General features: G+C 39.6%; 1 protein-coding gene across 1 annotated transcript in view; it reads right to left on the bottom strand.

Moving 5' to 3' along the window:
• Positions 1-4,879: 4,879 nt before the first annotated feature.
• LOC147180980 (receptor-type tyrosine-protein phosphatase S-like) overlaps positions 4,880-23,542 on the bottom strand; it is a 118,499-nt gene continuing 99,836 nt past the window's right edge. Inside the window, exons 24-35 of the mRNA XM_086075916.1 lie at positions 21,170-21,267; positions 19,217-19,340; positions 18,490-18,665; positions 17,691-17,810; positions 16,270-16,424; positions 15,921-16,206; positions 13,655-13,833; positions 13,077-13,203; positions 10,632-10,757; positions 8,539-8,693; positions 8,333-8,468; positions 4,880-7,630 (exon numbers count right to left, since the gene is read on the bottom strand). Of these exons, the coding sequence (XP_085932042.1) occupies positions 7,562-7,630; positions 8,333-8,468; positions 8,539-8,693; positions 10,632-10,757; positions 13,077-13,203; positions 13,655-13,833; positions 15,921-16,206; positions 16,270-16,424; positions 17,691-17,810; positions 18,490-18,665; positions 19,217-19,340; positions 21,170-21,267 (1,751 nt within the window). The 3' untranslated portion in view covers positions 4,880-7,561. The remainder of the gene's footprint in view (positions 7,631-8,332; positions 8,469-8,538; positions 8,694-10,631; positions 10,758-13,076; positions 13,204-13,654; positions 13,834-15,920; positions 16,207-16,269; positions 16,425-17,690; positions 17,811-18,489; positions 18,666-19,216; positions 19,341-21,169; positions 21,268-23,542) is intronic.

Genomic DNA, 23,542 nt, shown 5'->3' with positions numbered 1-23,542 from the left:
CCATATTAAACTCAATTGGTACAAGAATACAGATATAGTTGTACCAATCCTAACACAGATTTTTTTTTTTTCCTGTAAAAAATATTCTGTGTTATAATTTAAAAATGCTCACCTTTTTTTGAACACAATTTTGATGGTTAAAGTGTAAGTGTAACATTTAGTGACATCTTTTTTTAAATTTTATTTTAAAAACCCACTACTTACCGTCGCTTTCCTTCCATAACTGGGGCCTGCTGAGTGCCGTGATTCAGCTTTACTACCTTCTTCCGCTAGCTGCTCTTGATAGCCGCTCCGGCTAATTCCTGCTCACCGGGCTGCTGGCTCACTCAGTCACACACGCCAAATAATAATTAGTAGTAGTTGGTATAGGCTTGCAAGGTGAAGTCTCTCTAAGGTACTGTAATATGCGTGCTTAAAAATAATTGCATTCTATTGGTAGACCACTAGATGTCACTAAATAATGCACACTGAACCTTACATCAAACGGTATTTGAAATATGATGGTTAAAAAAAGCAAGGGTTTCTATTCTGTTCTGTTTTATTCCATGCATATTTTCTTAACATCAACAACATTTGTATCATCATTTGTTTGGTGGTGTGCTGTAAGATTTGTCCAATGGAAAAAAAACTGATTTAATGGACACCAGAAGCCACTTGAGGCAGTGGAAATTTAATGGCCATGAATATGAAAATAGATTTAAAAAAAAAAAACTTATATAGGCCTAATATTCAGTTGGTACCTACCGTGGTCCTGATGTTATTTTGTTGTTAATATGTTTTTAACACAATAATATACCAAAAAACAAAACACAATAGCAAATGGGACCCCCCCCCCCCCCCCCCCCACACACACACAAAAAATAAAATAAAAAATAAAACAGCAAGCTAAACACAACAGCAAATGTAAAGAAACAAAACCAAAACAAATAATTAAACAAAACAACGACAGGCTAAACAACAGAAAATCAAAAAAACAAAAACACCTGAACAAATGACAAAACTGATTGGACAAGAAGGAAAGCTGAAAACTTGTGTTTTGGTTTAGTTTTTTAAAATTAGTTTTGTTGTTGTTGCCCTTTTGTTTCATGGCGTGTTTTTGTGCTTTTTCGTTTGCTGTATTTGTATTATTTGATTTGATTATTTATTTATTTATTTTTGAGCTTTTCTTTGCGGTTGTTATTATTATTAAGGTACATGCTGCCTTTGATGGAAATACCATGGATTACCATTACCATTACCTCACACGCCTGGGATAAAACAAACAAACAAACAACAAACAAAGAGAAATTGGTTTCATGAGCAGAGGCTCCACACGAGGCAACGTTTTCAAAGTGAAGCATGTCGAGCGTGACGGAAGCAACACTGGAAACAATGGCGTTCAAATCGCAGTCAGAAAAGAAAACACGTGGCTTCTTATTCAATCGATGTTTACTTTACAGACTACAAAAGAAGAGCAGCAATGCCAGTCATGCACATTTCAGCCCACAAGAACTTTTGATAAAACATTTTGCACTTGTTAGCTTTGCTTGTTGACACATTATTTTTTTTAAATTGCTGTTTCATGAGTGGAAACAAATAAAGCTAATTTATGAACATATCTTGTGGCTAAATTTGGCTTATTCTGTGTTATTTGATAAAGATTTAATTCAGTGATATTTTGGGGCAATATCTGATGTTGCACATTCCTATTTTATATTTTGTCCAGTTGACATTCGTGATCCAATTAAAAAAAAAAAAAGTTACTCAACAATAGAGTAGTTTTTCATTGAGTACTTTTTCTGACTATTTTTTTTAAAAACTGTTAATTCAGTCCTATTATTATAACAGTTAGTGGAACTTTATAATAATCATTGCAGTTATATAATTTCCCCTCCCCTCCTACATCCGGCATCAAATGGTTTGAACTTTCCTCGAGTGATCTGTGTGCTGATCCTTGTCTTAAGAGCGGCCGTCTTTGACGTTCTCACGACTGGAATGTTTTTAATTTCAGCCCAATGGTTTTTATTAGTGGAATGTGCGCGTGCAGGCGTTCAATCTTGATGATGATTCTTTCTCAGCACGTTTGGAGTCAAAGCGAAAATATAAAGCTTACTTGACCTTTTGCCTTTTTACCTTTATGTCAGTTGAACACTTTTAATCCGGCACCTGCTACGGGGACCAGTGCAAGTATTTTTAGATTTCCCTAAAGTGATTGTCATGTCGTTGGTATTTTGCAATTGTCACCACAGTGACACAATCGCTCGACAATTTGAATTGCTCAGAAATCACCTGCAGGAATTGTCTTGAATTTTGGAATAACATCATTGTGTTGTAAAGAGAGAAATATTATATATAAAGTATTTTTTTTTTTAGCAATGTTAAAATGTTCATATAACGCGACCTCCTGGCTCAACCAGTAATAGTTAAAAGCAGTAAAAGTGTGTGTGTGTTTCTATTTGGCTGTTGGCTATGGCAGCCTATTTCCTACTTATAGAGGCTGGTGCCATCATTATTTTGGGGCTTGGGAAATTCCATTGGTACCATTGTCACTCGAATGGTAAAACCGCAAAACTTTCCGGTTTTTGCACCTTTATCTCGATTCTTACCTTTCGCTGTCTTGTAATGTTCAAAAGTGGGTGGTGGATAAGAAACACACTGTAATAAATGTCAATATGAATAAATGGAAATATATTACTATCCTCAAGTGGTGTCACATGTTCTAATGTGTCTATTGCAATGACTGCTAACACCAAAAGATCTATCTAAGAAAATAAATTATCCAAAATATCAGAAACAGTTTGATGTAATGGTTTTGTGCTAAAACAATTCCCACATTGTACAATCAAAACCTGTCCGATAAAGAGTGCCAATAAAAAGTAAGCATTTCACTTACCAAGTACAGTTCAGTTGTATTTAACTTGAGACGAGAGAGAGAGAGAGAGAGAGAGAGAGAGAGAGAGAGAGAGAGAGAGAGAGAGAGAGAGAGAGAGAGAGAGAGAGAGAGAGAGAGAGAGAGAGAGAGAGAGAGAGAGGGAGAGGGAGAGAGGGAGAGGGAGAGGGAGAGGGAGGGAGACTTCTACATTCAATACATTTGTAATATTAAATATATATACCCGCGACCCTTGTAAGGACAAGGGGTAAAAAAAATGGATGGATGTATATATATAGAATATTTTTTTAACCCTATAAAGCCAAATATACATTAAATGCAAGACATTTTGAGCCCTCTATTTCATGAGTATAATATTTTTTTGCCATTAAAACCCTGATGTATATGATCTGACACATGCATTGCATGAATAATCCATTAGAGGGCAGTATCACACAGTTGATGGCTTTTATAACGACCTTGCAAGATCGCCCCAATTGATAAAACTAGATACACCTATACTTATTTATCAATAGAGGGAAATGTTGTTTCTGATTTTTGGAAATACTAATATGGTTGATATGTCTATTTATCTATTTTTTCACAGTTATAAATGTATGAATACAAAGCATTGTGACCGGACGTATCAAATATGACACATATCAAAAGTCAAATGTGGAAGTTGATAAAAAAAAAAAAGAAGTTTGTTCAAAAGGACCAATAAATACTCTATTTACAAAAAATCTGAATTTTCTCTCATATATTTCATGGTTCAGGCTTTATACGGTTGATGACTAACATCTCGGTCACATTTGTGATGCACACTTAGGCCTACTATACAAATGTTGGTCATAATTGTAGCACCTGAAGATCAAAAAATTTTTTTTAGGTGGGACTTGGTGTAAATAGTTTGAGAATTAGCAATATAAATGACAGAGATCCATAGATTACTTAAATTGCAAGTGTAATTAATGAAGATTTGTGGATATTTAAAATTAATATAAATATTAGGGATGGGTGAGGACCAAGGTGTCAAGGTATCGCTCTCTCGCAAAGGCTGCCCATACCAGTCACCAAGACCATTCACTGGCGCCCCCTTGTGGCCCTTCTTCTGTCAGAATTTTTTTCTAATGACCCCCTTTTTTTTAACCCAAATAAAGGATCTGACTAATATTTATGATTTGTTTTACACTAAAAGACCAATTTCTTGACTCAAAGTTGGGTCAAATTGACCGAAATAGAGGATCGGTCCATTTTTGACCCATTGTTGGGTTATTTTTGACCCAACTGTTTTTAGAGTGTAAGATGCAATTTCTGAAAATATATTGATGTTTATAAGGTTTAGGTAACGCTTAAAGTGCATTACTAGTGTGGTGCTGCCAAAATGTATACGTATATTTATTTGCTAACTCCATTTTTGTGGTCTGGGGACTTTTGCCCATTGCGGTATTTCATATAGGATAAGCGTTTTGGAAAATGAATGAATGAATGAGCTTACGTTACACATTTACCTGCTTTTATCAACTTACTTGTGTTTATCATACAAAGGGCTACATTCACATATTGCCTACTTTTTTGTACTTGTACTATAACTTTAATGGTAGGCTATTTTCCCTATGAATGGTTGTATTTTATTCTCCCTCCTTTAATATTTGTTTTCTTATTATAGTCAAACACAAAAACATTTTTTTTTTATCAGTGTCGGCAGAATAGGCCTACCTAGCCTACAATGTGATCATTTTTTCCAGAAATATCGCCCAGCCAGATTTTCCAGCTTCATAGTGTCATTTAACAGTTAACAGTTGAACATGTATTATTTTGCAGTTCAATTTCTTTTTGACCTAAGACTGAAACTATTGTGAAGCATGACAGCAGGTTTACGGTAAATTTGGCAAACGGATGGAATGTACAACACAACCTTTGCGGCTAAATACAAAAGAAGCCAGGTGGCAACTTTGTCTCCACCTAGCGGAGAACACAAACGAGGACCAAAAAAATAAAAAAAAAAAAAATAAAATAAATCGAACTCTATTGTGCGGTATATCCAATCATCTGCTTTTAATACAAAGTCAAGATATTATATCTACATCTATGTTGGAAAGGAAATAACAGGTACAGAAGTGAAGGAGGATGGCCCTCAACACACAAACTTATCATTACGCCTCGTGTGTGCATCCTCACTAGTTTTTCTTGACACATCAATTGGTTAGAAAGCGAAGGAATTACATATGTTCATATATGTCACGCACTGTCAAGACTTCTAAACCTCACATCGACTTCATATCGGAATAATTTTTAAAATGCAGGGCGAGTAAAGTGTGCAGCTGAGCCATCTGTCCCAAAAAATACACCTGCTACCGTGTGCTTGAGCAAACTACATCTGAGCGTCTCCTCTGATGCCCCCTGACCTTGTTGCTATGGTTACCCACGTTGTTGCTATGGTGGTCAATCAGGAGAGGGGGGTGGGGTGGGGTGGGGACATCCAAAGGTCACCGCTGTAAACTTAAACTAGGTCTTCCTCTAAAATACATTTCTAGATAACAGTTGGACATCAGTGATCAGTATGAAAGAGCACCCTACACAGAGGGCATACTTTGTAATAGAAGTAAAAAAAGAAGAAAAAAAAAGAAGCATAACGCCACCAAAATGAAACAAACACATATATTGGTTATAGTTACTAGCTAAATACTCCAAATTGATCAATAAAAACAAAGCGTAACAAAATAGATTCATAAATATCTTTACAAAAAAAAAAGTCACATGAAATAAATATGACACAATAAGGCTTGTTTTTGCGACATTAAGAACGACATCACATCCAATCCCGCCGTTATATCTTGTGCTCGGCCGTGTCGTCGGACCGTATGTACAAAATTGGGTTCGATCTGGTCAATTTGCTGCAGTGACAACACTGTGCTGCTCAAGCCACCACGCGGGGATCACTTCATCATGATTATCCGACAAATTAAACCCCCGCGCCAAGGAGACGCATCGGTTGGTTCGGGATGTTCTGTACATGGAATTTTAATGGGTCAACTAAGTGGCAGGGAGGGAATTTTAGTACAGTGGTGCCTCGATATTCACTTTGGATTTCTTATCGTGACAACACTTGTAACTTAAAACACAGACATTGGAAATGTCATTAATCCGATCCAGGTTCCTCATAAAACAAACCAAAAATGTGAAAACAAAAAACTATAGTTTGTGCTTCATGATTATTTCATTGTGACTCCTTTTGCTGTGTGTGACTTGGCCACCGGGGGCAGTGTAGCATAGTCACGAAGAGACAAACTAAGAAGACTTTCACAACTACTGTAAATGACTCGAGTGTAAAATGAATGTTTTTGGCTGAGGATAAAGAAAATGCCTGTGTGCACCATCATTTGTATTGATATATCAGTTGCTTAAAGTGTGACACTCATGCTATGCGTTAGCCCGTCTATGGCATTTTGCATTGTTTGTTAGCATTAAGCTAAACAGACTTACCTAAAGCAGAGCTATTGGTGGTTTGAAATATATGTGTAAATTCTGTTTTATTTTGTTTATTTTGCCAATAAACTTCCACCATGAGTGGCAATAAAAATATTTTTGAAAAAGAATGATTCATTTTCTTACCAAATACTTATTTTTTGCAAAACAAACAAACAAAATCATCCAAATGATGTCTCGTTTCTTAAAAACCTTGTTAGTCGGGTCACTCATATCTCAAGGCACCACTGTACGAAATATTTTTTTTGCCCGCCATCCATTGAGACTGAATTACAATGTGGTGCACTTCAAGTAGGCCCGCTTTCATCCTCATTTTAACATTATGTACGATAATAGCATTTAAGCATGTGAGCGAAGCAGCATGTTAAAAACACAAATCAGCGTAAGGCAATGATAATGAAAAAAAAAAACACGCACACACAAAACATGAGACAAAATCGGAAAAGTCTTCAAACAGCAATCCCTGCCAACGAGCCCCCACTGGAGCCGACAAAACGGGCCTGGCATGAGGAAGAGGAGCAGGACGACGATGAAGGAGCGACACAAGCGAAACAGCGAGCAAGCTTCGTCGAAGGCGCCGGACGACGGCGGCCAGCCCGGTCCGGAATTCTCAAGAGTCTCTCTTGGGCCTGACATCACAATTCCTGTTTGAGGGCCACGCGTGATCGGCTCGTGTTGGCACTGTGCGTCGGGTGTCGGGAAGGTCCACTCGCTCGGTGTCGCGGTCGAGTCCCAAGTGAGGCAGAAGCGAACCGCCTGCTTTGGTAAGCAGCAGTTTTTGACACCTTAGAAAGAGACTCACGTACACATAGAAACGTCGACCTCTTGTAACCCATGAGTACACCAAACCAATAGATACAAAGTTGAGGATAAAAAGCCCATGAAGGGTGCAGCAAATATCCAGGCTCTTTGCGTGTGTTTCTTTTCGTACGTATACACAGAGAGAATCGTCAATTCCTGTTCTCGCATTTCACTGGTATTGGAGATAGCTGACCACGACACATATGTATTATTATACGTCCTTCACACTTGGAACACTGAGGTAAGTATATGGATTACACATGGAGAGTCTAGCGCGGCTCTTCAGCAGGAAGAGCGTGGCCGTTGTTAGACACAGACTTGTTGTACTTTTTTTGTTTGTTTGTTTGTTTGTTGTTGTTGTTGTCCTTGTTGGTGTGGATCTTTCCGTTTGGGCTTTTCGTCTTCTTTCCGTTGTGTCGCCGCTTATGTTGCATAGTGGTCGAAGCTACCCAAGTACTCCAGAGCAGCCTGGTAGCAGAACTGGTACTCGTCCTGCAGGTAAGACAAGCATTTTCTATTTGAAGTATCTTTTTTGCTGAGCTTTAAAAAAAAAAAAAAAAAAAGGTTTAATGACTATTTTGCATAGAAATAAAACTTACAAAAAATACTTCTTCTAATCTTTTTTCTTTAAAGCTGAAGTCAACCATAAACATTTCTTGACAATAATATGTTATATGTGACCTCACTAGTCTAAACATGACATTCTGATTAATATTAAATTGTGGAATATGAGTAAAATTTTTGTGTTTTTGGTAATAAACTGATATTTGAAATGTCAAATGACAAAAATGAAAAAAATTGTCATAAGAGTTTTTCACATAGCAGCGCCGATATGAATAAGTTCAAAGCATAATTTCAGGTCACAACTTAGGGGGTGTTAGCGGGGCTTTGCTGTGGATGTCCCCCCCTCCCCCTTCCTCAGGTGAATGCCCGGGGCCCTTGCCCATTCATGCATCCTCTATGCACGCCACTGGCTCAAATGTAATGATATTACATCTGAATTTGGATTTGGCCGTAGTATTTTTTTATAAAGTGCCTTTTTTTTGTTGCCTTTTCGTGCAACTGCTTTTTTGGGGGGGGACATTCTAATGGCATGTAAAGATCTGAAATATTTTAATACAGTCCTTGTATCATTAAAAAGTCAAATAAAAGTTGAATTGCGAAGGCTGCTGTGAGAATAAGATATGGATGTACCTCCGTCTGCACCATGGCTGGTCTCTGCGTCCGGAGCATTTTGACAGTCTGGAAAATGTCCACTGCCCCCTCGTAGCGCATCCTCTCCAGCACAATGCTCAGAGTGATGAAGACCCCCGTCCGACCCACGCCAGCACTGCGGCCGAAATAGCAATCGTTGAACCCGAGCGCCATCTGAAGGAGGACGGTCATGTGCCACGACTCACCTGCAATGCACACAGATCGGTCCATCCTGGCCAAATTGCTCTTTCGTTTTGTGCACTTGGCCAATGAAGTCGATGAAGCCTTCGCCCGATTTTGGCACGCCTTGCTCGGGCCAGTCAGTGAACTGGAACTGGCGGACTGTTCGTGATTGGCCGTCCTGAGGGTAAGATAGAAAGTTGTATAAGACACTTCTCACATGACGTTCTCACAAAGTGGTGAAAATACAGAGTCACAAAACAGTATATGGTTAATTTTTAACGCCATTTTCACTGAAGCAACCCCCTTCGCTCCCGGCTGTTTTACTGGATTTTGACTGATTTTGCAAGGCTCACAGAATATTGTGTTCTATTGCTATAAAAACATGGAACCTACCAAAGTAAAGATTCAAGTCTTTTTTTGTATCTATTTCTGTTTTGCAGCATTTAGCATTAGAATATAGCTAAGTATCATTATTATTCACAAATCTGTTTAAAACAGCTTGTTGATCTTTTATACTCTGCTGCCAGCTGCTGGCCGTTTTTGTAATAACTACCATTGCTTCCACCGTTCTCTTCAATTCAGAGGCTGCATCAAAGCCTTCTGTATGCTCTAGCATAACCCCCCATAAAAACGTATAAATATGTTTTTGGGAGTGAATGACAAAGTATAAAAAAAATATTTATACATTTGGGGGTTTGAATGAGTTAAGCACAATTCAAGTCAAAATGAGCAGTGTGGAAAATGGATGGAGTTCGATAAAGAACAGCCTGTCCTGTGTTGTCAGTTGTGACTGCCTGAACATGTCAGCATTTCAGCCTACAACAATTCCGCTCTAACTTTATAAATATACAAGTGGCTGTTTTGGGCTGTTTGCAAAAATGCAATTTTCTCGCTCTCGCTCTCTCTCTCTCTCTCTCTCTCTCTCTCTCTCTCTCTCTCTCTCTCTCAAAGCAGCATGTGAATACAAATTGCAGTTCATCTGACCCACTCGGGCCCGTTCGAGCTCGCTGTAGAAAGGTCGTGTGCATTCAAAATGAGCAGTGAGAAAAGCAATCTGTAACATATGCACAGCATTTAAGATCAAGATGAAAGCTGGCAGAACTCAAATTGTTTTTGAGTTATGAAACAGATGTTAGCATTGGTAATAAATGTGGGTGAAACCATCTGTGAAAATATAATAAAATTAGTTTTAATAGATATAAATATGAATAATTTTTGCCTGGTGAGCCTATTATACAGTTTTGTATGTGCATTGTGCAGTTAATACCATTAATTGTGACTAAATTTGGCCATTTAATAATAATAAAAATGTACCTATATTATTTTAAAGTGATGTAATTGGGCAATATCTGAATTAGCATATTCCCGTTTTATAATAATAATAAAAATCAATCAGAAGTTACTCAGTACTTGAGTACCTGTAGCCCCGCCCCACAGAATACTTACTATTACTCAAGTAATTATTTGATGGGCTACTTTTTACTTTGTTATTCCCAAGTATCAGTACTTGAGTAAAACTTTTGTCTAGTCAAGAAAGGTTGGGAAACACTGTTCTAGATGTCTATTAATTTAGGGCACAATGCAACATCTAATTGAGGAAACAACAGTATGTAGATTATGTCATAAAAATGACGTTCTTGTTGTATTGCGTGTCCAGTGGCTGGCAATTTCCTTTTCGGCTTCTAATGATTACAGTTATCTGAGCCCGGACCAGCGGCTGTGGCGAACTGCTATTGTCAGCCACTCTGAAGGCAATCACATCTTTTCTCCTCCGCTCAGCCTTTCTGACTCCTCTTTAATGGAGATCAATACAGCATCTGTCCATGTGGCGTCTGGGCAGGACAGGCTTAACCGGAGTTATCTATGACTGGCACACGGACGCGCCGTCACAAAACGCACATGAGACGTCGGCCGTTCCACCGACAGTATGGTTGAATGAATAATCTCAGGTGACTTGCCTGTTGACATACAAATGAGGTAACGCGGGTCGATAGGACATGGCTTTGGGCCGCTGACTCCGTATTATGTTGACAGATTTGGAACACGGTGCGATTGTCAAGGTGCTGCTGTTTGAACATGCAAAAGTGGAATCGAAACATGCAGAAGGGAAACGCACCCGGGCATCTGTTACTTTGAACTCCCGCAGGATGTACTGGGGCATGTTGTACTCGGCCATGGGGTCCACCACAAAGTACTGGTACCTGGCGGAGCGTTCGGCGGGCCAGTACTGGTGACACTTCTCCTGAGACAAAACACACACAATTGCAGTGGTGTTATTAGTGTGCTGCATAGCAATGTGTGTGTGAGAATTATAATTTCAATAGCTTGTCACTCACTAACACCTTAAAGTCCCTCTAAAGTGAACATTTTTTTTCTTCTAAATTTGACATGCTAGAATGAAGAGTGTTGATAGCAGCCTTGCCAAATTATTATATAAAATGAGGCTTCAAAATTGTGACAAGCGAATGCGTTGAAACCACGCCCTGCTAAATTGACACATGTCAATCAAATACTTCAACCTGGAAAAAAATGGATGCTACGTTGAGTATCTTTTCGTAGGACTACACATACACAATGTATACAGTTAACCTCCCCTTCCATCGTACGTTTGAGGTTCCCGGTCCCGCTATTTCACTGATTATTATTTTTTTGTACAGTTAATAATTCTATTCACTTATATTGGGTGTAACTCCACTGTTGCCCACTGGATGGTGGCAGTGTACATGTGAAGGAATAAGAACAAAAGTACCTGTATTGTTTGTCAGCACAGCTTAGTTTTTGTTGTTGAATGTCATCTGCTATAATACTGCTTTTTAAATTGACAGAAAGTGACCGCAATAGGTTAACTTTATAATTGACATCTTTGAGTCTTTGATTATTGATGTATATTGTGAGATTAGTTTAATTTATCATATTTACTATAATAAACACATTGCGAGATCGGTACACTCTTTGTAAAACAGTGCGTGTTTGTCCCTCAATATATTATATGCATTTAAATGTTTTTGTATTACTATTATTATTTTACATTTAAGTGCTGTAAATGCTATAAAAAAACTTGCCTACTACTTATTATGGTGGTTATCTGGAAAGTAACCCCCACAATGGAAGGGGTGATACTGAACACTTAAAGCTGCGGAGAAAATGGAATGTCGAATTGCTACTGAACACCCGTGGCCGAAAAATGACACTACACTATCTTTTTTTTTTTTTATATATATATTTTTTAGTTCTTCTTTTTTAGTATTCCTTCAAATCCAGAATGTGCACATGACGTCACATCCGCTGACAGAGGGCAGGAAATTCGAACCCCAATCCAGTCTGCAAACTATTGGCCAGAGGCTTGCAGGGGGCACCAAGTGTGAACAGCTAAGGCAGGGTTGTCAAACTCATATTAGCTCAGGGGCCACATGGAGGAAAATATATTACCAAGTGGTAAAATCATGGTATATACCTTAAAAACAATTGCCGTCAATTATACGCAGATTTTCGCTATTTGCGGGCCAGCCCTAAATTGTGGGGCTCAACTGTAATTATATTGTTCCAAAAAATAACACAAATGCAAATGGGCGCGGCAACACTTTGCCTGTATGAGTTCCGGGCGTGTTATATCTACATGTTTTGCATATATATTGCTCCCAGAATGCTTTGTGTGGCGCAGTTAATGAAGTTACAAAGACGTTAATCCTTGTCATATGAGTTTGTGTTAGCAGTAATTGAATGTGTGTCATATTTAGCATGTTTATGTTTGATTTATATTGGTCTATGTTAAATTTTTATTTTTATTTATTTTTTTAAACAAACCAGAATTTTACGTTGTGAGTAAAATAATGACATCCAGGAGAAATCCGTGCACAAGTTGCATTGCTCATCTGAGGATTGCTTCTGAAATTACAAATTTATATGTGTTGATTGTGGCCAGCTGATTAATTGGGCGGACATTACAATTTTTTTTTTACTTTAAAAATCATCTCGCGGGCCAGATTAAACCCCTTTGTGGGCCTGATCCGGCCCACGGGCCATATGTTTGACACCCCTGAGCTAAGGTGTTAATCCACTACTTAGAAGATGTTTCAGTAATAAATGGTCAAATAAAAAGGCTATTGTAAAGATGTTTTGGGGTAAATTGTTACATAGAGCAACTTTAACTGCTGGCTTGAATAAATTCTACCTGGTCATCACAGCACGACAACAAGGCACTCACTTTTGGGGTGTTGGCATAGCTAGCTAGAAAACCACTGACAGGAACAAAAGTGCTCAAGCTGTCTTACATTTCAGTCTGCGCATGATTTCAGCAAAAATGTATTATGTTTTTAGAGGCAGAATTGCTGACAAAGCTTTGTATTGGATCCCATTAGCTTATGCAGGTGTAGCTAATGTATGTGTAAATACTAATGATCTCCCATTAGTGCATGACATTTTTTCCCCCTGTAGTTATGATGATGATGCTTTTGGATTCTGGAAACCTTACCCCAATAAGCCCGTCTGAAATGGAGATTAAAAAAAAAGTACCCCGAGTTGAGCAACTGGATTTACTGTAGTGTGCACAGTGTGTCCTTACCCGGCCCATCTCCCTCAGTTTAGTGAGCATGACCACGATAGTTGAGTTGTGCTCCCACAGCATCCTCCAGAAGTCCTCTGTGGTCTCTGCCAGTGGACCCTGGGTGGCGATGTAGCCTTTCTGCTGCCTACACACACACACACACATTGTAAAATTAACTGCAGTAAATAAGTGTTGTAGAATCTTCCCTAAAATTCGACCAGAGAGAATACAAACATTGGATCCAACATCAGGCAGAAAAGTCATCCAAGCTGTAGAAAAGCAGATGCAGGTGTACCTAATGTTGTGGCCAGTGAGCGTATATAACATGAGACATTTTATTTCTCAAGAAGTGGAACAGTCAAAGTGTGTGTGTCCAAGCAGTCTGGATGCCGGAATCATCTTCACCCTCAATTTTTTTGACGTGCACAGTGCCGTGCAGCGAGCGGAGATGCGTACGCTACGGTAACGGTAGAGCAGACGTGATGTGACAGGCGCAAGCACTGTGGTGAAAACCTTTCCGATCCATTCGCTCGTCAAGCCATCAGTGGAGGACAAGAGGCCGGGTCCTGTTAATGTTTCGCTTCAAGTAAACATACCTGTAACCGTCAATGTAGCTGGCGTTTATGTAGTCGGAGCCCTCCAGGCCTCTGATTGGCTGGAGACACACACGTGTGGTCTCGTAGGGCATGATGTTGACGAGCCGATTCTTGAATTTGTTGCAGGGGAGGTTGGCTGTGACAAAGCGGGACGTGTGGGCCTTGGTGTTGGCTAGTCGCTGCACGGAGAGGAAATAGAGTTGAAAATGTGAATGGAGGTCAATCTCAAGTAATCACAAGCTACATTTACTCCATTGCTTTTACTGAAAGAGGAAGTCAAGTCAAACATTTTCTTTACAATATAATATTATGTGGGCCCACTTTTTGTGGAATATGATTTAAGCAGCAAAATCCACCTGTTTTTATCCATTTCGGGGGCGGCCATTTTGTCACTTGCTGTCCACTGAATGTGACATCACAGTTACTCAGCTCAGGAAACAACCAATCATGGCTAAGCTTGTGAATATCACATGACCAAACTCAGAAAACAGGCGAGCCGTTATTGGTCATTACCTGAGCAACTGTGATGTCATTTTCAGTCGACAGCAAGTGGCAAAATGGCCGCCTCCTTAGTTGGACAAAAACAGGTGGAGTTTTCTGCTTTATTCATCCCCCCCCCCCCCCCCCCCAAAAAAAAGCTATATTAACCAGAATGCCGTGTTTAGGCTACTGGGGTCTTGATTTGAAATGAAACTTATTTTAAATTACATTTTACATTTACAAAACTAAGTAAAACTAACTATAATGATAGTGAAAATGTCCTTAATTTTTATCTTTGTTAAATTAATACATGAGCCTTTGGGGTTGATTGCTTTTTTCATTTTACCATGGTATTTATTAAATCTTGCACTCAAGTAATGCACAGTAAAAAAAAAAAAAAAAAAAAAAAACTAAAACGAATACTAAAACTAAACTAAGCATTTTTTAAATAACTAAAACAAATACAAATTAACAGAGCCCCCCTGCAAACTAATTAAAACTAACACAATTTAAAAAACAAAACTCAAAATGAAAAAAAACCCACACCTAAATATAATGAACATTTCAAAATTATAATAACAACCACCTAAGGTATCTAAGCAACCTAAGGTATCCGAAACCGTAGCCATTTTACACAAGGTTAAAGAATCATTGAACAAGAATGCTTTGTTATTGTTACATAATTAATTGATTGTTCCATACCGGACCTATTGCATTGAAGTGTGGGGGTGCGCTGGCAAAACCTACACCGAACCCATTTTTCTTTGACAGAAATGTGCTATAAATTTGAACAATTAACATGAACCCCCCCCCCCCCCCCCAAAAAAAAAAGGGAACGCGAGTACAAATTAAGAGGAACAGAAATGTTAATACAATATATGTATTTCAACATAACATATTATAAAACTTAATCATCTCAGTATATTTGTATTTTTAATTTTTTTTTTATAAATGCTCAATTACTGAAAAAAAAATAGAACAAGGTCATGCTGTAGAATTATTTAGTTTGACTGCTTGCTGTTATTTATTTTCTGTTGATCATTTTTTTTGTGTTGATCAGTGGCAGATATCATAAGTTTGACTTCTTTCTGTCCCCTTTCATCTCTTTTTTTTTTATTTTTATGAAATGTTGAATTTAATTGAACCCCACAGTAAATTCTGTAGAATAAATTTGACCAATTTGAGTGGGACCAAATAGACTCCGTTTTAGAGTAAGCTAATATTTACACTTAAAATAAAATAAAGAATTGAAAAATAAAAGTCACTCAAGAGTTGAGGAAGGATCTTACACGACCTTCATCTTGGGAGACTGCAACACTACCACCTGGGTTATGCCCCTCCTACTGTTTACTTACCTCCAAGAGACCAAAAACATAATTTTTGGTCTCTCAGAGTGAGGAAGAAACCAGCTGACACGAGCGATATACTAACAAACAGCAGGAGCTGCGTGGCTCAGGGAGTAAATCAGCTGTCTTCTAAGCTGAAGGTTCTGAGTTCCTTCCTCAATTCTTCAGTGTTTTTTATTTTTCCAATTCTTTATTTTACTCTCTTCCAAGTGTAAATGTTATTCCAAAACTGAGTCTATCGGGTCCAATTTACTCTACATAATTTATACCCTGATAAGTGATCTACTGTATCGATTCTTTACAGATTGGCTACAAAAAAGAAAAAAAAGCTATGTCACATGTCCATATCGATATCTCATACCTTAACAATGAGGCGGTTAGGACACAATAGTGAGAATTGTACCTCTATTGATATTGTGCACAATTTTGTGAAAGTGTACCTTAAACTCCAGCTCCATGCCAGTAACATGCTCGCCGCTCTCCACCTTGGCCAACTTCTGCATGTACGAATAGAGACTCCTGGCCGCCACCTCCGTGTTCCCGCAGGCCACAGCCTCCAGCAGCGCCTCGTGGATGAAGCTGTACTGGTCCTCAGTTTGCACCATGTAGTTCCTCTGCGAGCGCATGAGAGTGACGTGCCCGTAGATGTCGGCGGTACGCTCGTGTCGGATGCGCTCCAGCATGGCGTCGATGACGATGAAGCAGCCGGTGCGGCCCACACCAGCACTGAAAGGGAAGGTGACGGTCAAGGGTGGAAACGGCACTTTTCTGTTGGGTTTGTGGCACTACCTGCAGTGGGCGATGATGGGCCCGGCATCCGGAGGGTTGCAGGCCTTGACCCGACGCAGGAAGTTGAGGAATGGGGTCGGGTACTCTGGAACGCCGTGGTCGGGCCAGGCGGTAAATTGGAACTGACGCACCTCTCGTCGTTCGCTGCTGCCGCTCTGATGTGAGAGTAACATGAAATGTTTCGCCGTATACCAAAGATTGTAAAAACTTTCTTTTTTTTTTTTTTACAGTGCTTTACAGCACAAATGATTGTCCTCTACAAACACATGTTCCAACTACATACATAAGGGATAGCCAACTTGATAAACATTGTTGATTAATAAAAAATAAATAAAAAAGTAGAATATATATATATATATTATTTTTTTTATAAACCCGAATTTTTTTTCAAAAACTGCTGATAAACCTTCAATATGCGAAAACAAAACACATATTAATAATACATACATAAGAAATCTTCTAATATACAAATTTGGAGGTGCCCAGGTGAAAATTTGCAGCAACGATAATTTTAAATTGCAATATCACCATTCACCACTAGATGGCAGCATGTCTTAGTTGCACTTCCACCATGTCTTGTACTGCCTTATGCGACAACATAAGTAAGCGTAACATTTTTTGTGTGAATTTGGAATGATATGCAGGACAAACATATTGTAGTAGCTCAATACTATTAACATTTTGAGTGAGTTGATTTTTATGGGGGAAAAATGCGCAAAATGAGTTATTCCAGTTAATGCTGTTGTTCTTAAATGGTTGACTTCCCACCTTTGTTTCTATTTACAAACCGCAATTCTCCACGTGACACTTCACAACACAAATGTTGAAAATTAATAGATATACAGTAGATTTAAAAGCCGCAGTTGGCCTAGTTTCTGTTTTTGCAAGTAGGCCACAGAGACACAGGCTAGTGTGACGGGTCGAGATGCACTCTTCATCCAACAGTGGTCAAATCTCATCACCCCAGAGAGGGACGCCGGCCTGCTTTGACTCGCCTTGAAGTGGCCTAATGGCCACTCTCTCTCTCTCTCTTTTTTTTTTTTTTGCTCAAAGAAATGCCCAGAAAATAGTTACAAAACAGGACATATTTTGGGGGTGTTTTTGTATTATTTTAATATTTGCAAAACATGACAAGCTTAACTGCGGTAACCTTTTGCAGCAAAATATAACAGTTCTAGTGCAACATATCCTAAAGTCTTCCATGTTTGTTGATTATGTTGCAGTCTCATATTTCCCACTAAATCTTTATGATATTATGTTACTCGCCAATATACAGACATTCACGATGACTTCATTTCATTTGATTTTGGCTTTCGACTAATGCCTTTTTATTAGTTTTGCACGGATATATATGACTGCATGCTAAACAATAAAGGAAAATTGCACAAAGGTCATCAGGATGTAGGATGTTGATTTATTACCTTGTGGAGGGAGAAGGTGCGGACGCAGAATGTGGCCAGTTCCATGGTGTCCAGCAGGGTTACTTGGATTGTACCATATGTGTCTGTGCCCCGACTAGGCCAGTACTGATCGCACTTTATCTACACAAGAACAAAGGGTATTGACTTGAATGAGAAAAAGCCTTAAAATTATATCTATATATCTATCTATCTATCCCCCCCCCCCTCTCTGTCTGTTGGTCGGTACTAGCTAGCTCAATCTAGCTAGTTCTCCCCCTCTCTCTCTCTCTACAACCCCCCCCCCCACCCCCTCTCTGTCTGCGTCTGTTGGTTGGTACTAGCTAGCTCAATTTAGCTAGTTAACTCTCTCTCTCTCTCTGCGTCTGTTGGTCGGCACTAGCTAGCTCAATTTAGCTAGTTAGCTCTCTCTCTCTCTCTCTCTGTCTGCGTCTGTTGGTCGGTACTAACTAGCTCAATCTAGCTACTTAGCTCACTCTCTCTCTCGCTATCTATCTATCTATCTATCTATCTGTTGGTCGGTACTATACTAGCTAGCTCAATCTAGCTATCTTTCTCTCTGTCTGTCTGTCTGTCGATCAGTCTATCTAGCTATCTTTCTCTCTGTCTGTCTGTCTGTCGATCAGTCTATCTATCTATCTATCTATCTATCTATCTATCTATCTATCTATCTATCTATCTATCTATCTATCTATCTATCTATCTATCTATCTATCTATCTATCTATCTATCTATCTATCTATCAAGGATTACTGCGCTGCAAATAAAATGACACGTTGCTCATATAGGACAGCAGGCCAACCCGTGATTTCTCCTCCAAGCGCGTCATCATGACCACAGAGGCCGCCCGCTGCTCCCACACCATTCTCCAGAAGTCACCAAACGTCTCAGCCAGCGGCCCCTGGGTGGCGATGTAGGCATTCTGCTTTCTGTAGCCGTCAATGTAATTGGCGTTGATATAGTCGCTTCCCAGAACACCTGCAAACAAGACACATTTGAGGAACATTGCTGTCTGCCAGTCTTATGGGGCATACTGTATGGCAAACTTGAAAAATCACATTGTTAATGACCTGTTGTGAGTCGTTTAAAGCACACAAAAAACCTTGAATAAATAGTACTATTAAAAATAGTGCAGTCTTGGTTATCTTCACTGTCATTACAAAACAATTAGTGGTTAGAATGAACAATAATCCAATCCAGAGTCATTTGTGTCATCATTTCAAGAGGAGACAATGAATTTGTAGTTTTCAGTCTCGTTTGTTCCACTGAGGGCAGCCATGATGGAAACGAATTTGACATCTCTGTTGTAAGGGATTGGCATGGATGCGAATCAAGCAAAAATTCTACACTCATGAATTCTACATCAAATCTCTCCTGTGGTTGTTGCATTTGAACACGCTCGCGTTGTTTGTTTGTTTGGCTCCACTGCCATGTCTGCAATTTCACTTCTCATCCATCAGCCTGTCTCTTCCGCATGGCAATCTCTTTAACATCCTCTGCGTTCCTCTCCTTTGCCAGCTCGCGCTTACCTTCAATGGGTGCCAGGATGACTCTGGTGTGGTCGTACGCTATCACGTTAGCGTAGCGGTTTTTGGGCTTGTTGACCTCCAGGTTGGAATGCTCCCAGGTGAATTGCTGCCCGGGGTCAATGGACTGGGAAAAGGAAGCAAATTGCACGTGGCAGCGTGTGTAGACATAATTTAACGGTGGATTTGTTGATGTGGAATGATAGTGAGCTTCATAAAGTGGACGGGTTATAAAATGCACCGCTGAATAAATCATAAGCATAAGTCTGGACATAGTGATACACATGTTAAATAGCCTTTGTTTTATGAAGAGAGGGCTTAAAAGGCTTAACACCTATGGACTGGAACACTCAGAGAGCACTTGTCTACAGTTTTACTAAAAGCAATTACTAATCTACTTTTATACTACCTATTTGTGTTTTACTATCATAAAAGTGGGTGTCTGTGTTTTCTTTTAGATAGCGTCCTATTGTCTGTGGTAACAACTTTATCAATTTAAACACTTCTCTATTCATCTTTTTCTGGGGGACCTATCCTCAGCTTATTAATATGCAAGTCGCCTATTTACAAGTCTCAAGTTCATGTGGCGTGTCGGTTTCAATTACCGTTAATACTGTATCTCACCGATAATAAACTCTTCTTTTCTTTTTGGGAGGTGACTTCTAATCAGGGCACAATATGATTGGCTGCTTGCAGAGTTGAATAAATGAATGGATGGACTGGAGGGAAGTTGGACGAAATAGACATAGTTACAGTTGCATGAATGCCTTAGCATTGTCCTAAAAGGGTACATTTGCAAGTGCCAGTGTGCACTAGTTAGCCCCAAGGACAACATGAGTAGCCCACTAGTGATGCACAATGTGACTTGCTAAGAATTACAAGAAGAATGTTAAGATTTAATTATTTATTTATTTACTTATTTAAACTTAACATGGTACATATCCTATTCTATATTTGTTGACAAATAAAATGGACTGTGTTCAATGGTAAAATATACTGTATTTATTTACCTAAATATTTCAGGACATTTTAGTCCTATAATTTTAATACCACAATATATTTGCTCATAGTTATCATACTGTCAGAATCTAATTTGGGCCCATGCCGATTCCCCCAAAAGTCTTCCTGTTGCTTATATATGCTGTATCATGAAGATTAGTTCATGTTTGATCAGTTATTGGTTAGCTAAACTGTGACGTTAGCTTTCCTGTCTTAGTGGGTTTTGTTGTAACGGCTGAAGTATCTTTTATATCTTTGGGTTGCGAGCCTTGCATGTTGCCGTTCTCTCTTGAAATATTTGACCAAAATACATTGATCCAAGAATAATCCTTGATTACAGATGTAATGGTCTCCCTACATATATAAATGAAGCACCATTTACCATTTTCATTATCACTATCAAACATACGGCCCGTGGTCCAGAACTGGCCCATCAGAGGGACCGATCTGGCCGTAACAACAGAACACAAACTGCAGTTTTTCACTAAAATTAGCTGTTGTTTCTTATTTTGTCCACCCGAGGGCACACTGATGACCATTTAAATAAAATTTAAATTTCGGGTTACTTTGCAATAAGATAATAAAAAATGTGAAGATTCTCAGAATGTTATTTACAGCCTATTAAGCCACGGACATAATGGTCCGACCCACTTAAAATTTGGGTGCGTGTCCTCCTTCATGATACTTGCTCCATGAGATGACCTTTCATTGGATTTGCAAAACAGCATACTGCCAGGTTTAAACAGACTTTTTCGAAAACACACACCACCTTAAAAATGCAGATTTTCCAATATAAACATGCAAGACTTGCCAACTCATGTAGTACAAGTCAAAATCAAATTGAGGCTCTCATAAGTTTTAGTCAAGCAAGTTATCACCTAAGTAGTCACCTCTAAGGTAGGGGTAGCAATAAGGATGCATTCATTAATCCTCATAAAATAAAAAAAGGTGTCTCACCTCGTATTCCTGGGAAAGCCGCAGATTGTCGTTCGCTTTCATCAACTCAATATGCTCAGCCAGCTCGCTGATGGGAATGGGAGGATGGCTCATCATTCCTGCATGACAACAAGCGCGCGACACAGCAAACGGGTTAGAGGTCACCCAGGCTTCATCCGAATAACCCAAATTACCGCCGGTCACCATCACTCATACGAAGATGTGAGGATAATTGCGTAAGCATGGAACGTCACATATCATTAAGGAAGACGCTGAGGCAGAAAATCAATGTCGAGCCGTGCGCGTGGACAGCGTGAGTTTTGTTTGTTTTGAAATTGTTTTTCTTTGATAAATTGCTTGGTGTGCCATCAGAGAAGCGGCAGAGCCGACAAAACAAACACAGACAGATCGCTAATTAGTAGAGTTTGAACGTGCGCACACAAAGGAAGCAACGTCCCCGAGTCCTGCGTCTTCGCAGCTGGCGAACGAACACACAGCGCCAACATCAAATCCAGGTCCTCAAATCGGGATGCTGAAATCATTGGATTCTTGCTATCAAATGCAGCCGCATGCATGTTTTGCACGTCACGCAAATCAATCCCCGCGCTCATCTGCTTGTGCCGCACCCACAGGTAATCGCAACATAATGTGCCTCTCATGCCGTAAATGACCTCAGACATCATCAGCGGGAAACACATTTCATCTATTCAGGGCATCTCAGAGGCACAAATATCAAAGGATGAAAAGAGGGCACTTCAAGGCTGCTGTCACACGAGAATAGAAAAATCTCATGATGGAAGAGAGGAGCTGAAGTGCTTTATTTTATAGTCTTCACTTTGCATAGAAAAAGGCTGAAAACCGTCGTGCGCATCACTGCTTCATGAAAGGCTTATGCTTATTTGGGATGTTGCATGGAGGAAGTGACAGGGCTGCTGATGTCATGCAGCACACAAACCAGCAGTGTTGTTGGATTTCACGGCGAGAGAGAGGAAGCAGCGTAGTTATTTCACAGTAGGGTCTACCAAGCCGTACGATGAATCAACTTTCACTTGTATCTATCGCTTCACATTTTGAAGTTAATTCAGAAGTTAACATTTATAGACCGATGAGGTGGATTTCTCTCATTTTCGTCTGTTCAGGGAAGCTGTCGCCCGCAATGTGTGTGGGTGGACATGCTTCCGTTTTTTTCCCACACTGTGGTGGTGACTCAGTCATGATTCTCTGACTGTACAAGATGGACGGTGGCCAACCTGACCTCACGGGGACAGGCTCATTTGCTTGCTTATCAAGGGTGGCTCGCACTCTTGTCTCACAGAAAGAAGGTTCTGAAATCGCCACACTGTAAGAATTTAAGAAAATAAATAATAATTACCACTGTAATATCGGACTGTCTATCGTGTTTTTTCAACATCTTACCCACTAGGGATTTGAATTTGACAAAATTTTGTTGATCGACTATGGTGCAGGTAGTAATTAATCAGCACGCACTTTCCACTATTTAAAGTGCCTCTGATTAACCCCAAAATGAAGCTCAAATGTTCTAGTAGGCTTTTCAGATATTTTTAGTCACATCTTGAGTCATAGTCCTCAGAGAGCTTCCATAGCAACAGCGCTGCATGTTTTAGGAGGTTTCCCACGTTCAACACAGCTGAATCATATTTAAGATCATCAGCAAGCTCTACAGCAGCCTGATAATGATCCTGATCATTGAATCAGGTGTGTTGGAATAGAGAGACCTCGAAAACATGCTGGACTCAGGCCCTCGAGGACTGGAGTCTGACATGGCCTTCGTTTCCACTGTTGCGCCGATGACATACAGCTTTACATCTCTACCACATCCATAAACTCTAATACCATTAGCACGTTCACCCACTGTCTAAATGATATAAAAACCTGGATGAAACACAATTTTCTCAAACTCAACAGCGACAAACCCGACATAATCCTCATTGGTCCAAAAAAATTCACAAAATCCACTTAAAGTTTCTGCATTATTTTCGATGACAATATCCTCACTCCATCCCCACTCATCCGTAATCTTGGCATCCTCCTTGACGCTACTCTTTCGTTTCGAGCAAATAATCCGGACAGCATTTTTGCATCTCAAAAATATAGCACAACTTCGCTCTTTACTCACCTTCTCTGCTGCTGAAACCCTGATCCATGCTTTCATTACATCCAGAATTGACTACTGCAATAGCATTCTTTATGGCATACCATCCAAAACCCTTAGTAAAATACAATTCATCCAAAACTCTGCTGCCCACCTCCTCACCCACACCTGTGAACACATCACCCCTGTCCTTCAAAACCTCCACTGGCTCCCCATTCCGCAACACATCCAGTTAAAAATTCCCTCAATATCTCACAAACCTTCTCCACCAACACACTCCC

This window comes from Leptonotus elevatus, chromosome 1, assembly GCF_054856555.1.
Source record: "Leptonotus elevatus isolate MCC_2025b chromosome 1, RoL_Lele_1.0, whole genome shotgun sequence".
NCBI lineage: Eukaryota > Metazoa > Chordata > Actinopteri > Syngnathiformes > Syngnathidae > Leptonotus > Leptonotus elevatus.
Note: the sequence above shows the minus strand (reverse complement) of the source record. Positions and strands in the feature narration are given on the sequence as shown.